This window comes from Morone saxatilis, unplaced genomic scaffold (genome assembly GCF_004916995.1).
Source record: "Morone saxatilis isolate NCDOM2014 unplaced genomic scaffold, NCSU_SB_2.0 Contig21, whole genome shotgun sequence".
Taxonomy (NCBI): Eukaryota; Metazoa; Chordata; class Actinopteri; family Moronidae; genus Morone; species Morone saxatilis.
This window is the reverse complement of record NW_023339774.1, coordinates 2,973,929-2,992,019: the sequence shown is the minus strand read 5'-3', so window position 1 is coordinate 2,992,019 and position 18,091 is coordinate 2,973,929. Positions and strand designations below refer to the sequence as shown.

At 39.4% G+C, this 18,091-nt stretch overlaps 1 protein-coding gene across 1 annotated transcript in view; it reads right to left on the bottom strand.

Annotated features, from left to right (window-relative positions):
• Positions 1-2,259: 2,259 nt before the first annotated feature.
• Positions 2,260-18,091, bottom strand: part of atp8b1 (ATPase phospholipid transporting 8B1) — a 31,624-nt gene continuing 15,792 nt past the window's right edge. The window contains exons 6-30 of the mRNA XM_035668622.1: positions 17,885-17,946; positions 17,512-17,584; positions 16,865-16,935; positions 16,149-16,231; positions 15,536-15,694; positions 14,457-14,545; positions 14,093-14,283; positions 13,802-13,886; positions 13,003-13,126; positions 12,016-12,059; positions 11,507-11,666; positions 11,147-11,335; positions 10,247-10,359; positions 9,940-10,104; positions 9,360-9,471; positions 8,771-8,846; positions 8,186-8,318; positions 7,905-8,033; positions 7,654-7,810; positions 7,332-7,555; positions 6,562-6,645; positions 5,931-6,176; positions 5,538-5,676; positions 4,885-5,015; positions 2,260-3,819 (exon numbers count right to left, since the gene is read on the bottom strand). Coding sequence (XP_035524515.1) covers positions 3,586-3,819; positions 4,885-5,015; positions 5,538-5,676; positions 5,931-6,176; positions 6,562-6,645; positions 7,332-7,555; positions 7,654-7,810; positions 7,905-8,033; positions 8,186-8,318; positions 8,771-8,846; positions 9,360-9,471; positions 9,940-10,104; positions 10,247-10,359; positions 11,147-11,335; positions 11,507-11,666; positions 12,016-12,059; positions 13,003-13,126; positions 13,802-13,886; positions 14,093-14,283; positions 14,457-14,545; positions 15,536-15,694; positions 16,149-16,231; positions 16,865-16,935; positions 17,512-17,584; positions 17,885-17,946 — 3,273 coding nt within the window. The 3' untranslated portion in view covers positions 2,260-3,585. The remainder of the gene's footprint in view (positions 3,820-4,884; positions 5,016-5,537; positions 5,677-5,930; positions 6,177-6,561; positions 6,646-7,331; positions 7,556-7,653; positions 7,811-7,904; positions 8,034-8,185; positions 8,319-8,770; positions 8,847-9,359; positions 9,472-9,939; positions 10,105-10,246; positions 10,360-11,146; positions 11,336-11,506; positions 11,667-12,015; positions 12,060-13,002; positions 13,127-13,801; positions 13,887-14,092; positions 14,284-14,456; positions 14,546-15,535; positions 15,695-16,148; positions 16,232-16,864; positions 16,936-17,511; positions 17,585-17,884; positions 17,947-18,091) is intronic.

Sequence of the window (18,091 nt, the reverse complement as noted above, 5' to 3'; positions counted from 1 at the left end):
CAATGTTATGGCTGATCAGACCATTTAGAAACAAAAGTGATAACATAAAGACATAACCTGACTGCACTTGATGGCTTGTTACACAGAACCAGTGATTATAATGCTGTACCAATTTTACCTTTATTCAAAAATTGCAGCTTCAGCAATTTGCATGTTGCCATTGTCAATAATACAATTTTGAAAATATTTCAAATTGCAGCCCAAGTACCGACTGTAGCTGCCGGTAATTCCTAATAGGACGCTGCTTAGTCCGGTAACACTGTGGCCCCACGCACACCACCACCACACACTAACATTTTAACCAATTAAGGCAATTTTAACTGAAAACTACAACTCAGGCCCAGTTTAACTATAAATTAACTGTGGTATGATGTATGACACAAAAGCATTGTTTCATGATTTATTTGATTGCTGGTGTATATATAGTGTGAATTTAATGTGCATAAGTTAAAGGTCAACAAACCAAATCAGTAAATGAATCATTAAGTATAAAGGTGAGTGCTGCTTTTACATAGGAAAAGAAAACATGGATCTGATGGCTGATCCGACAGGGGCTCTTTAGTGAGGCAGGTAAAGGTCTTCTTCAGCTCCTCCACTAAACTGCTAACATCAGTGGTGTTTTTCACCCAGGCCAGGGCCTCGGTCGGGAAGGTCTGTCTGCACTGGAGGACAGCTGTAGAACTTTCTTCTGATCTTCTTCATCCCAGTGGCTTTTAATACAGTTCATACAGTGTGTCCACAGGGAATAGTCACCGGAATCTTCAGTAAATCCAGGCAGATCGAACAAGAGTTTTTCCTGGTCCATGTGAATTCCTTGTTGCGCCATTTCACCGCTCAGAGTTGGTGAATGTCTGGGCTGAGATATCCAAATAAACTGAAGGCATTCAGTGCATTTAAGTGTACAAGATAGACGCCTTATCAGATCAGACTTTGATTCATTCCTGGTCGATGAAACAGTGCGTTGGACTTGAGTTGTGTTTATAGGCCCATTTACAACATAGAACAAAGATTAACTAACTTAGAACTTAGAAACTTACTGCAATGATGAATATTTACATGATGTCTACGTCCAGCCATCTCAGCAACGCAAGTGAGTCTGCTTGGAGCTGTGTGACATTATCAGGTTTCAGTCGTCTATGCTGCAGAAGACACTGATCATTCCCACAACTGCAGTCATTACACAGAAGCAGGAAGGGGCCCCTAATTGGCTCCTAATTAAAAGAGGTGCTGCTGTTCACTAACCCTGTGAGGCAGCTGGTTTAGTCTGTTTGCAACAAGTTAAACCTCTCCCTCACCAGTCAAAACCACTAACAACAAATTAGTACAGCAGATACTTTGACTTGTCAGAGCAGGAAACAGGTCATAACATTAACAAGGCCTCAGTTCCATTTAGTGTAGCAGTAAACCATGTAGGTGAGTTAGCATGCACAAACCCAGAGCCCTGAAACTGGCTCACCAGAATGGAATGCTGCCATCATTATTGTTATTACCTATTCTTTTCCTGCTTTGACAAATCATTTATAGCGCCCCCAGATCCAACTCATTTTTGTGAACTTATTCTCTCACCATGAGGTGGCCCTGGTAAACATATGAAGGAGACAAATTTACTTTTTAAAATTCTGCATCAGCATCAATATAATCATGAGCATGTCAGCATGTTGATGATAGCATTTAGCTCAAACCATCCACTGGCATGGCTATCTCCTGGTGGATTCTACCATTTTCTTTCAAGATTCCCAAAAATGTCATGTTAAAGGGATTGCTATTATTAGTTTCCAGTAGAGGCAATATTGTGCACCTAAAGCTCCTCTATATACTGAATGCAACCTCTCTAAATATCAGAAAACATAAATAGATAGCAATGAGGAGAACACCTTTCGTACTGTAATTTACTGTTGGTCACTGCTTCACAAAATTTCAGTGTTTTGTAGAAACATTGTGGTTCAACATGGTGAACTCCATAAATGGTGACCAATCTGTACATAAAAACCTTCATTCTGAGGTAACAAAAACGCAACAATTCCTGTATTCAGGAGATTATACACCAATGAAGATATACTAGGAATTTCTGCCAATAGATCCTTCTAAATGTTACACACTGGACCTTTAAATGAAAAATGTTTTGTGGAGATATAGCTCTATATGTACCACAATAAGTTGATGGTAGTAAAACACGACTTTTTAATATTACATGTCATTTGAAAAAAATATATAAAAATGTGCACAGTAAAATAAAACACTCATTTCTGATTGCTAAAGGTTCCCTTGGCTTTTATTAACAACCACATGATAAATTAACATCATATGTTGCTGGTACAAACAGCGGTCCTCATCTACTGCCTGCATTCATTCAATAATAAAAAGACAATATCTACATACAGTAATATGAAAGGGTAACAGTCAGAACAGGAATGTGTCAGTATTGGCTTAGCACTGGTCAGCGGATATCCTAAATTTGAATTTAGGACTGGAAAAACACAATCATCATCTTTGGGTTTGTTGTAAACAAACAGTGACACACACACACACACACACACACACACAGAGAAGATCCTCATTATTCTTCTTTTTACCACTTAAAGAATGTGCTATTCAACTTTAAAGAAGTTAAATAAATTGAAAGAAAAAAAAAAAAAAACTACTAAGACATCATATGAAGATGAACCAACACCCCCATGCTGTGTTTCCCCATCAGAAGTAAGGAGCACTTGAATTTAAATTCCGTAAATTGGATTTGCAGCACTGCTATTTAAGGAAGACTGCAAGTGTGTTTACATATGCATATCGACATCCCACCATTATGTATAGTAAAACATTAAAAGAGCTTACCTTGACATGTTTAGTTTTAGCCCATTGTTTTAATGTGAGGGACAATGTTTGGATTTGCATCTCAATGGACGGAAATAAAACTAAACTAACTGATGCCGTGGTCAGATTTCACGTAGCTAACGGACAAATTGACTGGAATTCTATGTTCTTTCATTTGAATAAAACACTAAACATATCAAGTGCTCAGACATTGGGCTAAAACTGTAACTGTATGTCAAAAATGATCATATTAAACAACATTACGACTTCATATCCAGCCACAGTAATGGTGAGCAGGGAAAAACTGACTAAAAATAAAGCTTTTATTTTAAAAATCCTGAGTTAAACAACATTGTCAGTCACACAGTCGCTGTATGACCTCTAACCCCCGTAACGGTGGTCGTGTCTTCGGTGAGCTTTTTTTTTTGCATTTGATTTTTAACAAAGGGTCTGTGCAAAGTGGAGGAACTGGAGTCAGTGGAGTCAGGAACACAGACTGGAGCTAAAACACCTTCAATAGCAATTCATTATCACACCGAGCTCATTTCATTTCTAAAAGCATCTTCAGGAGTGCTTCTTTTCTTCTATCACCTTTTAAGGCACTTAAATACCCCAAAGGAAGAGGTCCCTTTGTTTCAGTGCAGAGCTCCTGATGTTGACCATTTCAGAAGCGACTCCACACATGAGAATGAAGATACACCAAGCGCCCCTTGCAGTTTCCTCAATGTGTCTGACCCTGCTGACAACAGTCCTGCTCCATCTCCCTCTCAGCCCCCATTAGATGTTTTCTGCCTCTCTCTGGGGAACCTCCCTGATGCTGTCCTGGGGTCCAACGCGGGCCGGGGGGCGCCGCCGAATACTCTGGCCGGATGAGATGAGGTCAGCGTAGCCACGGGAGTGAGAGAAGGCATAGGCGGAGCGGCGGGAACGCCGGCCACGCTGGAAGGCTGGTGGCTTTTTCTTCTCCTCCTCTTGCATCTCCATCTCGTACTTCTTCCGGTTTCTCTGGACCTGGGGGATGATGGGAAATAAGCAGGTAACATTAGAGAAACGGTGCTGTGTTATTCATTCCCCTTATTATTACATTATGACTTTCATTTAAAACTTGTATAATTCTTTCAAATTGCAGTTGGATTAAACCATTGGACTTTTAATCTCATCCTCTTCACGGTTCAATTTGAGCCGATTACTTGATACTTCCATAAATATAACAACTCATACTTAAGTTTTTATTAAAAGGTCATGGTTTTGACAATATAATTATTTAGGACTTTTAATCCCAATAGATGGCAAAAAACTGTCAATTATATTACTGTACAAATATGGTGGCCCACACATGTTAACATTTTAGACTTTAAGGTTTTTAACACAAATCATTAATGAATAAAATATAATCCCTCCTGAGACACAGTGGAAGCTCCCAGTCTTAAAGTGTTGTTGGATTTGATAGTTGCTGAGAAGCAAAATCTCTGCTTAGCTACCTAAACAATGTTAAGAGACAAACTAAAAACAGAACAAAAAAAAAATCTACCTAAACAAAACTTGGATAACATCTATAATTCCCGTTTTTTTCCCCATCAAGTGTTTTTATTATTAGTCGTCCTACAAGGAGTTTTAAGTGAAACAAACAGTTTTATTTTAATAATTTATGCTGATGGTTTTGTTTGTTCATTTAGGTCATATCGAGGCAAGAAGATTCTTAATGCCTGTCACCGGGTTGGATTTGGTCAGACAGCGGTGGAAACATTCCTGCTTTTGTCCACAGGGGTCACCAGAATCATCACAAAATTAAAGTTGCTTCTAGTTTAAGTTGTGGATTTTTTCTCTTAAGTACTGAAATGTGACTACCATAAAACTTCATAGTCTCTATTATCTTACTGTACTATAGATATTATATTTGATGCATTACTTTCGCCAGTTTCCACTGTCACAACTGTAATAAGCAACCATTAAATGAGTGTTACAATATGGATTTATGGATTATTGTTCTGATGCCACATGCACATTTTCCTGATACTGGTGATAATTCATGTAGGCCCAGCAGCAGTTCTGTAGGTTGGCTCATCGAGGTCTCACCTTGTCTCCTACAGAGGGCCAGATGGTTTTATGGAGGAACTGAATGCAGATGATGGGCAGCAGGCTGATGCCCACAGTCAGGATGATGGTTAACCACAGGTAGGGCTGACGAAGAGCATTCGATGCTGCACCTACAAGCACAAAATATACATGTTAACAGAGTCACATGTACTGTATGATATCATGCTAGAAGACTGAGGCAAAAGCTACATGTCCCGGTATGATAGTATGATGAGGAAAACAAACATACACAATAAATACTACTGTTATTTTGTTTTTAAATGTTTATCTTGCATACTTGGACAAGAACTAGGTTAGATTTATGCTTCACACAATGCTCGAGTAATATCTCTGCTAAGGGGTTTGGCTTGGGTTTCCAAATCCAATTAAGAGAGCTGCTAACATTACATACAGTATGAAATGCTCACAGGCAGGACCAGCACCATCACAGTATATGCGTCAGTCCTGGAAGTGGCTCTTTAAAACCTTTACCCTTCTGTTCTTGTTTTATTGGGTTTCTGCACTAGTAATAAAAAGGAAACTTTCAGATGCAAACTTATAGTACTAAAAAAAAGCTTTTAAAGAGTGTTTTGGAGTAGAGCCTATAAAGACAGCCAACTGCGTCACAATGTGGTGAATGGTTGGTGACTGACCGGTGAAGGTGAACGCTGAGGGGAAGAGGACGTGGATCCCAGCACTGTGGATGTCAAACATGATGCCAAAGTAGATGGCTATGCTGCCCAAAACTGCAAAGCAGTTGACGAAGGTCCAGTAGGAGGTATCCAGAGAGATCTGACAAACAAGAGATGGAGATAACAGAATCAGCAGGCCAGTCACATAAAATGAATCCATGACATGCTCATCCTCTAAACCTCTTAAAATGCAGTTTTCCTCTTATATTTCTCCGTGGGTAGCATTACGGTTGGAACAATCATCTTATTCCACAGTGGCAGTATCATATGTATTCTGGATTTCTGATTCAGTGCTTAACCAAATATTGATATTGCTTTTTTTATTTAGCAACACAATACTGACGTGTGACTAACCTGCAGGTTGACAATAAAAACGAGCGACGAGGCGGTGACGACGGCAAAGGACTGGTAGTCGGAGGGGGCTTCTCCGTCCTGCCCCATGGTCTGCAGAAAGGCTCCGTAGGGGATGAAGAAGATGATGAGCGAGACGAAGATGCCGTGGAACAAGCTGATGAAGAAGTTCCTGTAGTTGAACAGCGTCCCCTGCTGGCCAGGCAGGTAGAGCTTGGGGAATTTCAGGCTCAGTTTGTCGTTAACGTCCTGCAGCGGGGGGAAGCAGAGGGGTCAGTTAACAGAGTTTTAGATAACTTCGTACTGAGCAGAAGAGAATAAGGTAACAAACAAACAGTGCAAAAGTCCTGGATCTAATTTATGCCAGAGAATAACTAAAAATATTTCTCAGTAATAGTTACTTGAATCTGTAAAACCAACATTTGTTAAAAAAACACTTGAGTTTTAGGAGCAATAAAAGTAAAAAATTTAACTTGAGATCAACCTGTACAAGATCAACTACTTACTAGTAGGAAATGTTTGATGATATTTTGGGCTGAAATTTATACAAAAGATGTGAATGCCATGTACCAATGTACCTGCCAATGACCTTTCTCTGTACCATTCTTTGTGTGTACCTATAGCCTGTTTTTACCTGGTCAAGAAGTCCAACGAGTAGAACAGGTAAGCTGCTGTAGCAGAGATTGTAGAGAGTGATGAACCAGTCTTCATAAGCGACCTGCAGACAGGAAAGCAAAGATTCAGTGTCTGGTGGTGAGAATAACTGACATATGCTGGGATGAGGCTGCATGCATCTGGGAGTAGTATTCATGATGCTGGCTTCATAATGTGATTTTATCACAATTCTTTTCTCTCTTTTTTTTAACTAAAATGAAACTGGAAGAATATATATTTTCTCGTATATTTTCTTCACCCAATTATAGAATCCTTTTTTATCTCCGAGGTAGGGTATAAACAATGCCTAGTTTCTTTTCTTTGTAAAAGTGAAACTGAAAACATAACCTTAAAACGTCTTCATATCTCTTGGCCATATCTTGTCGGTTATCTTCTTACCCTTTTCATTTTCTGACTCAGGGAAGCCAAAAAGCTGCCACACGAGTTTAAACAGGAAGGTCTATTGTTCATTTTCTGATCTTTACCTGCAGCCGCCATGTCTTTGCACCTTGTACTAAGTGATATACAACGTCGAACAAGCAAAGTCAAGTTAGTAGATAGCTCTCTCTGCTATTTAAAGAGAGTATCCTGGCATGTCAGAACCTTTTGGCCTTTTTCCTCACCCAATTTGACAACTTCCACAACGGTTCAGTGATGTTGCCACTTCTGGATTTTGGAGTAAAATCAAAATATTTGGGACTAAATAGACGATAACTTAGATCATCGGTCAAATGCTGCTATGCTGCTGACCTGTGAGGAGTATCCGCTGAAGAATGAGTACCAGAAGTGGACCAGTGTGAAGGCGAAGTTCTTAAAGAAGAAGAACCGCAGGAATTTGCACATTCGGATGTAGGACCAGCGTCCGTGCACCAGCAGGAGGCGCTCCAGGTAACGGAACTGAGCAAAGGCGTAGTCGCTGGACATGACGGCCTGCATCCCCTCCTGACCACTGATACCAACACCGATGTCTGCAGCTAGAGGGACAGAGGATGGGGAGAGATTACAGAATGTAAACCACATGAAAAAAGAAAGCGTGTCATTTAATGTGAGCAGGGATCACTCGTGTCCTTACTCTTGATCATGTTGACGTCGTTGGCTCCATCTCCGATAGACAGTGTCACGGCTTTCTTGTACTTCTTCACCAGACTCACCACGTTAGCTTTCTGCTTCGGTGTGACACGACAGCAGATGACTGCCTCGCACTCACAGGCCATGTCCACAAAGTCAATCTGCAGAGACATTTCACCATGTTTGTTAGAATGTAATCATGTGCTTCAGTGTGCCTGCATATCTCAGTTTAATATATCATTTATTTCACTGTACCTGTCTCAACTCCTTCTCATAGTCATCCATTGGCTGTCCATCCTGAGGGTTGCTGGGAGGCGGTCGCTTTCCCAAACGACGAAGACGCAGGCGGCGACGCTTCTTCTTCTTTTCATACAGAATCTCGTTCTGAGAAAATGAAAATGAAAAGAATAATATCAGCACAATCCAACATGTTGGCTATGTTGAAAACAGATTTTTTTTCCCATAGCCGCATTTCTAAATACTAAAATGAATCATTTGTCATCATTTTAAAATTATTACTCTTGAATGGAACCCACCAGCCATCCCCCGGTGATGATGAGAGCGTTTTTGCCAGGCTGAGGGAAGAAAGGCTCAGCAGGTTTCTTTTTGCCTCGACGGGGAGCTGGAAGCTCGTTTCTCCTGTTGGCCTGACGAATCCTCAGATTTTCACTGGAGACATGGAAATAACAGACAATCTCTTAACCTCAACAAGGACTCAGTGGCATTGTGCTTGAGGTGAGACAGAACAGCTAGGGATTGGTATGCAAGTTAAGGAGAGAGTGGCTGGTTGATTTGACCAGTGGTGAAAATAAATGTTTTATGATCAAAGCAACATTATACAACTATTCTAACAGCTTCAAAATCATTTTGATGCTATACTGACTTGTAACAGGGGCAATAGATCTTTTGTCATTTTCACTCTATTCCTTTATAGAACCTGACTGATCAAACCAATACTGCATTTAAAGAGGTCATGTATGTATGCGTCTGGAATGCAGAAAGAGCACATTCTTTTCTCAGACATTAAATAGAGGGAAAAAGAAACTTCTGACATACAACATGAACACTCGTTGATAATTTATAGTACTGTTTTAGGTTGTGACATTTTAAATTCAACTCACTTGACGTCTTCTCCGTAGTGGATCTGCATGTCGTCTGTCAAAAGTGAACAAGAATATCCAATGTTCTCTGCAGTTTCTGTGCAAAACATAAAACACATTAAAAAGTGAGAGGAGAAAACAAGCTACTTTTTAGTGTTCTTAGTGATCAAATATATCAGATTGTGATCTGATCAGTAAATTTTAAGAAGTATTTCCAGTGTTTATTTAAAAGACAGAGCCACTAAACTTTTTTTTATTAGCATTTTTATATCATCCATTAACAGCAGCATTATTTAATTTTAGATTCTTTATGTAAAGCCAGTTTATTTTTTTTTAAAGAGAGGCAGGGTAACCATTGGTGTTTATACACTGGTGTATATTTATTATTAGTACAAGTCGACTAACAGTAAGACTCCTCTCTCACTCTCCTGTTTTTCCACAAAATTAGCAGAATCATTGTAATCAAGGAAGCATCATCAACAGAAGGCGCTGCACAATGCACAACAACGTGTAGAATATGAAACGTTCACTTCGGTTCACAAGGAAAACCTGATATTTTTCAGTTCCAGCTGAAAACCAACTTTGTCGCGTGAAAAAGGAGACTCTGTACCTTTCTTATCTCCAGTCAGGACCCAGATCTTGATGTCAGCCTTGGCCAGTGTGGCAATGGTCTCTGGTACTCCGTCTTGCAATTTGTCCTCGATGGCTGTTGCCCCGATCAGCTGGAGAGGGATATAGCTGCTTAGATATGGCTGAGGGTCACAGTTTAAACTTATACTTAAAACGTTGTGGCTTCTTCCAAAAGAATACCCACGCACATTTTACAGGCTTCTCTGGTGTTGGTGTAAGTTATACGGGAAACAGAAAAAAACAACACAGAGTTGCTTATTCTGCGAAGGTCAACAGAAAAGAGCCAGGATCCAATTCATTTTCACTTTTTTTAAGTATGCCCCAGTTTCCCCTCTAGACATGTATTACGATATACAGTACATGTATATAAACAGTCTGCTTGGAACAATAATGTGTTTCTGATTTTTTTCCACTGCAAATGTTCATTTCTAAAGATTTCCTGCTGGACACAAGAGGTCTCCTACTTCACTGTAAAGTCCATTCTCAGTGGATGTGCACTGGTGGCTTCAAGTTTTTACATCACACTGTACAAGTTGCTGGAAGTTTCGTTTTCAACTCACCAACAGGTTGCTCTCGATCTCTTCGTACACCCTGTCGAGTGCACTATCTCTGTCGAACATGGCTAACTGTGCTTCTTTGTGTTTCCTGGACCAGGCTTCATACTCGTCTGCGCTGATGTCTTTGTAACACAAGCACAGCGTCCGTAGAGTCGCGTTGGCAAAGATCTGAAGCACAAAACACAGACCATGTTGCCTTCCAGAGAAACAGCTACATACATGCATGTCATTGTATCACAGTGTGTCTGCTGTGCGAACAAACTGCAGTGAAATGAAACGAGAGAATGAGAATAAATCCATGCACACTCACATCCAGGGCTGTCTGGGTAGTTTCTTTATGTCTGGAGTTAGGGGCAAGTCGCTCATAGATGACAGTGTCTGCTCCTTTACAGTAGAGACGAATACGACCATCAGGAAACTTCACTAAAGGGGAAGAGAAGAGACAGCAGGACAGAGGATCAGAGGCGGGACAAAGTCATTGCTTGCAACTCTTCAACCTTGGCTCTGAATTCTTTACTCAAATCCCAAGTCAAGACCTGTGTTAAACATGTTCTAAACAAGTCATTATTTGTTTTTCTGCTGGTGCGCTCTGCCAAACGCACCATTCCCTCCGGATCAGGCAATGTGATTGGCTGCTGCTGGATTCACTCATGTGTTTTGATTTAGTCAAAGTTAGGTCAGCAGAATTGTGACTTGAGTATTTATTGGTTTCAAAGTCTTGCATCAAGCTAAGTCAAGCAAAGCTAAAACTGCAAGAGTGTTTACATCTTAAAATATATTACTTCAAAACTATTATAGCCCAATAATGGTTTAGGTTGTTTAAAGCAACACAGTGTGGAAAGCTTGTTTAACCTTATGCTAGCTAGCATTATATAAGCAGTTCCTAAGCTAGCCTTCTTGACAGATGCATTATCATTTTATGCAAGTCTCAAACTAACTTTTACTTAGGCCAGATTTATTCTATATATTTTAAATGTTATTTTATTTAGTTTTCATGAAATATTTTGGCTGAGTTTTTGTGTGAATTGACTGCAGCTCCCTTGTTGAAGGTATATTACTGTTCGGTCAAGCTACATAGCAGGTTTTGAGCAGCCAGCCAGTCACTACTTTTTATTTATGCATCTATATCTACTGTACACCAACAGACCCAGACCCAAATGACATGTGTTTGTATGTGCGATAGAATGTGTGTGTGTCTGTCCACTCTTACAGATGATAGTCATGCGCTTGCGGTCAGAATTGAAGTCGAGCAACGCCAGCATTTCGTAGGTCATCTCCTGGTCCATCTCCCTGATGGTGATGGTGTCCTGTGTACGAGACAGAAACACGAAGCCAAAGTTCCTGGCGGCAGTCACCAACGCACCCTCATCAGGAGACGCCGCCTGGTACACCAGATCACCTGAGAAAAAGATATGAACCAGTACATGAAGATGTCGAATATCTTCAATATTTCTTCTTTCATACGCTTGATTGGCAAGTTTCACTGCCTTGGTGGTTGCCATTCACTCATCACACCTTAGCTTCACTCAGGCTTCTTCCCCTTTGACCAAAACTAGGATTTTAGGTTTACCTAGGTCATTGTGCTCTACCATGACAGTGTGGCAGAGGGAGAGCAGTTTGAAGAACTCTGTGACATCTTTATCCTTCCTGGAACGGATGCAGGCGACCAAGGAATGATCCATGAACTCAAACCTTTTGTCAGCGAGCCGGTTCCAGCTCCAGTCCACCGGCTGAATGGGGAATACGGAAAAATGGTTGTCAAGACCACAGTACAAATATTCTGTACCTATTCGGATGACATGGCTGATGTGATATTTTAGACCACAAATGAAGATAATCATCCATCACCTTTCAGTATTGTGTAATTCATATTTTTAATGATTGGCTTCATTGAGCATAGTTTAGTATAGTTATAGTATAGTTTAAAAGAAGGTGTCACTTTCCATAACTCAATATAGTTTGGTTATATTTTATCCTACAAATGAAACATTCAGTGAATATTTAACAGTTTGTCACATTTTACATATATTATTTTAAAACTAAACGCTTCTTCTAAAATAAGTGTATTTGATATTTTACCCTTCCTCGATCCAGCGCCACTCCCTCAGCAGTGGTCGGTTCACCTGTGGACAGGAGAGCAAAAACTTATGACAAAACTGCAGATTTATAATACAGGGCACAGCAAGACACAGCTGTAAAAGCAACTTGTGTAAAGTGATTTGAGTGGATTGGGGCTTGTTTTACATTGTCCTTAACAGCTGTATATCCCTGCATTATAACATTCATAGTTTAAATCTCAATTGTTTTTTCCAGACTTTTTTGCATCGTTTTAAATGTAAATTCAAATAAATCTATTTATCGCCCATCTCGAGCTGGTAGCAAAGGAGTTCTTGGCGTTATTAAGCAGAATACTGTAGATCTTGGAGTAATTTTTGATGCAAATCTTTGTTGTTATGATCAAATGAAGAATATTGTCCAGTCATGTTTTTTTATTAGCTAATTTTTGGGCAACGGGCCTTCACCACACCTGTCCTAACCAACCTACAGTAGCTTCCTGTTTCCTGCATTTGATTTTTTTTATTTTGTAACTGACACAGCAAAGCCATTTGCAAACTTTCAAATCTGTCTCTCTATATTTGTTCCGTTCTTATCGAAATTTCACTTCTTCCTGCTGCAGGCAACCAGTTTCCCCAAAGGGATCATTAAAGGCCCATTTTTCACCTTTAAGATAACGCAATACTGCCAACAGGTACAAACTCTTCCTAGTTCCTAGTTCCTGTAAAAGGCAGCAGGTGTCACTCTCTGGCTCTCTTTTTTCACAATTACCTCTGCCTTTACTCTACTGCCTGTATATTTCCATTTCTCCTCTCAGGTTATTTCACAAACATGAGAAGGTGAATTCCCCCGATCCAGGCCATCGTTAGAGGTTCGACACCTTTAAGTAAGGTGTTAATACTGCCAGAGTCTCTCACTGGCTCATGTACGTCTGTTTCAGTCTTTTTAAACAAAACCACTAAAATGTCAAACTGTAGTTTTATGTTTGAGTGAAATAAAGTACATCAATACCGTAGGTGCGTCCAGCGATGGTGCACTTCTTGAACTGCATAATGTTCTGTGTCAGAGTTCCCGTCTTGTCGGAGAAGATGTACTCGATCTGACCGAGCTGCTCGTTTAGGGTGGTGGTTCGAGCCTGGACAGGGGCGAGAAGTGATTTAATGAAAAATGATACCAATAGTAAGATATGAAATCCTACTTTTTATTGCAAGCTGCTGCAGTTCGGATCTGCAGATCGGATTAAGTGCAAAGGAGAAACTCTGGTGACCATGAAACATGCAAAAAACACAGAGATTCAGTGTTTGGTTTGTCCCTTCTGGGCTACTGTAGAAACATGACAGTTGAACATGGCAGACTCTGTAGAAGGTAACCTGCTCCCTCTGTAGATATAAACGCCTTATTCTAAGGTAACAAAACAAAAATTCTCACGTTATTATACACTAATGAAAACATACCTATTATCATATTCCATTTCTGCCAATAGATCCTCACACAGGATCATTACATTGACTCTCCCAGCAACCCAAACTGACTTCCAGCATCCCTAATTTTTTACTTTAATCTCAGAATTATTAGAATTTTATTTATTATTCATTATTTGAGTTTTTTTCTGGCAACTTTACAACTTTCATCTGGGAATATTAAGCCTTTTCCTTTGCTCCATATTTAGTTTATTCCCCACAATAGCTAATACCCCTTCAAACTAAAGACATTTTTACTAACGTGTCTTTGGTTCCTCTTGTTTTGTGGAAAAAGGATGACAAAAGCAGTAGTAGTACTAGTAGCAGCAGTAGCAGTAGCAGTAGCATACCTTAGCTGGTGTATCTTTCTCTGCGAAATACATCTGCAGGTCCCAGTTGATGAACTTACTCTGACCCAGACGGATCACCTCCACACTGAACACAAAGCACACAAACAGGAGATGACACTACTGCATCTGATTTTTATTTTCTCAAACCCAATCTGTACCCAGGTAACACATGCTCTGTGTTTGAGTTGATTAGTTGAAAGATTTAAAGCTGCTATGTGCAATCCATAGAGAATGTAACGTTGCTTTCTTCTGGCAACATCTATAAAGTCTCTTGGTGGTGGTTTTACTGACCTGACATATAGTGAAATGGGCACCATGGTGTTGAGGACGATAATGTATCCCCAGAAGCTGAGAAAGCCTCTGTAGGAGGCGTTCTGGTTTTTGCCGTCAAACAGATACCAGGCATTGGAGCCAATCTCCTCGTACCAGAAAGTGTGACCGATGGCCAGACCTGCCGACACCAGGATCAGAAGCACGAAGATCTACAGGGAGGGTGGGAACCAAAACACAGTTAATACACTGATAACTTTTCATGTTACTTCATCACATTAAAACATCACCTCAAATAAAAGAAAACACACCAAGAACATGCAGCTGGTAGAGAAAAGGCAATGAACACCGATAGTGTTGAAGTTTGCATACAACTCAGACTTACTGTGTAAACCATGTAGTTCATCAGCTCGTCAATTTTGGTTCTCTTAAACCTCGTTTTCCCGCTATTCCTCATGATTTTGGTGTCAGCTCCTACAGAAACATGTATCAAAATGGTGAATGCTAGCCATTGTAACGGTCGTTATTAGTTATAACTCATCAATAATATTCTAAATTATTTACTCTCATGATCATGCATGTATAAGACGACCTGGATACCAGACTCAAAGACGGCACCACTTCAGTCTAATTAGAGTCGCTTGCAGTCGATAAATTATTTGTCTGTCTTTTAAACGGCCAACTATTCTGATAATAATAGTTAGTTGCAGCCCTACTTTCAGGGGCATGTGACACACTCATACGCGCGGTAGTGTTTTACCCCACCTGCAAGTTCGCACTCGATCCACAGACTTTACATTGGGATGACATCACAGATTTTCAAAGCCACTTCTCTCACCTTGAGTAAACTTTTAAAAAATAAAACCCACATGGATCAAAAATCAAAACTGAAAGAGTAATAACTCACAATTTCTTACAGACATCTCCTTTATAATGGTGATCTATGGGGAAAATGCTTTTTGCTGCCACGGGGCAAAATTGGAAGCAAGCTGTACTATGTCTTCCATTATCATGGTTAAATCTAATCGAAGGAGAAAATTAATGTTCATTAGGACTGCAACTGCCAATTATTTTCATTTTCTCAATCAATAAACCTTAAAGTTGATAAAATAATGATAAATGCCCAATGAGATGTCTTGAAATGTCACCCAAAGATTTTATCATCATGTGAGACAAAGAAAAGCATCCTCCCGCTGAAAAAGCTGAAAGTATAGAATATAGGGCATTTTTGCTTAAAGAATCTTTTTAAATAATTAATCAGTGATAAAAATTGTTTTGAACTCATCAAGTTGTTGATGCAACTAACTGTTTCAGCTCTGAAGCAAGAAAAAACTAATCTGATACCCTTTCTATATTACGTTGTACCAACTTTAAAATTTGTCAACTTTAGCTAAAAGCGATTACTTTGCAATCAACTAAAGTGATGTCTTCTTATGTTACAGTGAGGCACTCGAGAGTTCACACCTGCGAAGATGACCAGCCCGTGACACTCCTCCGTGTTCCTGATCTTGCAGCCTCGAAGCAGCAGGTTGTCCAGCTCCAGGGGGTAACGCTCACTCTGCCACAGCATCACCCCTGTGAACTTGTCCAGGCGGTTGTTTGGCTCCTCGCACTCGATCAGAGCTTCAGGAAACACAAAAACGGACATGAGGATTTCATTCCAGTCAAAACTATTCAAATTCATCTCTGGGCAGCATGAATTAGCTCAGTAACGTAAAGATATTTTGCTCTGGACCAAAGACAAAAGAAGGCAACCTTTTCCTCGAGTACCCTCTGACACTACTGCTAAAATTCCATTTAGCTACAGTGGCTACTACCTCAAGACTTTAGTCACATTTTCAGGTTTTTATTTTGTTAATTGCACAGTAGAATGAATTGTGGAACGGTACAGTTAAAAGTTAATAATTTATCAATAATGAAAATATTTCTTCAGTTACTGATTTTTATTCCTCTCAAAACTCATTTAAAAAGATTTTATATTTTTAAAATTGATATTCATTTTAAAAATTAGGTTTTGTTGTCAGGGGGGTCAAGTGATTTAGGTTTATGCTAATAAACAGCTCTATACCATGCTCACCATCAAACTCAGCTAGCTGACGTTCCTCCTGCAGCCTTTCATCAGTCACTCGGAGTCCCATCTTAAACTTCAGGTTGGTCTCTCTGCAGACGAAGAAAACATACACAAAAGGACTGAAAACAAGCCAATGAAAACAGAATCTAAACAGATTCTAATTCGGATTAAGATGGAAACAGTTTGGGAGAAGGATTTTTAAAGTAGGATTTCTCTGCATATTGTTAAAGATAACTAAATAAGTTAATTCACAATTCATTCTCTGATATGTCCCATGCCCCAAAGCTCTGAAAAACACAAAGAAAGGGGATAGTGATGTTTAAGAGTTGCTGCGGTAGCGATAATCAAACAGACAGGCCTGTTTGACTGTATATACTGCCTTTCAGTGAGAAACGCCTTTAAATCACAATGGTCACATGGCTGAGCTTTTGCAGAGCTTGTTTAACCCTTGGCAAAAGCTCTTTATACATTTAAGTCTCCTCTTATCAGTGAGTAATTTGTTGACTGAACTATTGAGAAAACGACATGGTCAAACAAAAACTTATCAGGGCAAAGAGAGCTGCTCCAGCAGTCACTACATACAAAATGTAGTCCATTACTCAATTTGAACATAGCAATCAGTATAGATATTACACTACAAAACTATGTGGGCATAACACTGAATTATGATAACGATTTATTCTGTTGGCAGAAGGTTCATCTAAAAAGGTGAAGTGTCTTACCCGTCGAGCTCTGCTGTTTCTACATAACACAAGCTGTTTGGGTTTGAGCTGGATAACAGCAGGATGTCAGCCTGAGGAGAATAAAAAAAATATATCAACCATACTTGTGAGTTTACTTGTTAATTACTAATAGTCAAATAAACATAATGAAAAAGACCAGGTTTTCCTTGGATGGGTGTGGATAAGAAAACCTTTGAAAATTAAACATCCTAACGCCAAATGGCTCCCTTGGAAAACATTATGCAATTGACGACATACGGTAATTCAAATATTTTTTTCTACAGGAGCCATTTGGTGTGTAGATTCTGTTTTCAAATATAAATAGTAATCCATGTTGTTTTCAGAGAGCTTACTGACAATGAAACTAAGCAGATCCAAGGCAGTTTAAACCTAAAATGTACTGAAAATAATTATACATTTGTGAAAATAAAAAAATAAAAATAGGTATTAATGAAGTTAGTCAAAGTTAAATTTGTGTCATTTCTGTATTTTGTGGATGCTTGAGACTTTTCTGATGGTTTCAAGTTGCACCATTAGATCAGCTTGAAATGGCAGGAGGTCACAGATGTGCCTTTAAACAAACTGTGTACGTCAGTCAGTCAGCAAGTCACAGTCCAGTGAAAGTTACGCAGGCAAAATCATCACACCGGAATAAAGTCGTTCTTCTTCAGACGAACCACATCTCCAACCTCGATGTCCCTCCACTTTGACTCTTGAAACCTGAGAGGATCAATCGCAGTTTTTACACATGTATATGAAATGTTCATGTTCATGTACTGGCACACATTGTACAGGAACAATCCTTACATACAACACAACATATGCTTTGATACACAAGGGGTTAAAGCAGATCCTGTTTCAAAATGCTGTATAAATGTTAAAATATTTCCTTTTATTCTATTTAGTAGCTTAACACATTATCCACCATCTTTAAAAAATGAGAAAGACCAGCAGCCTAAGTCCTTGGTTGACATCTTGTTTTATAAATCAAATCTAATAGAAAATGAACTCTGTTCTGACCTTCCGTCCAACAGCACCTCACACTTCCTGTTGTTGATCTCCTTGTCCATCCTGTGACGCGCCTGGAAGAAAAACAAAATGAAAAATAAGTAATCAATTAATTTATGAGTTTTTGCCCTTAATAATGTTTTTAATCTTCCACCTTTGCATAAATAATTAAAAAGCTTTCAAACTTTGTATTAAAAATAAATAAAAAACACATATATA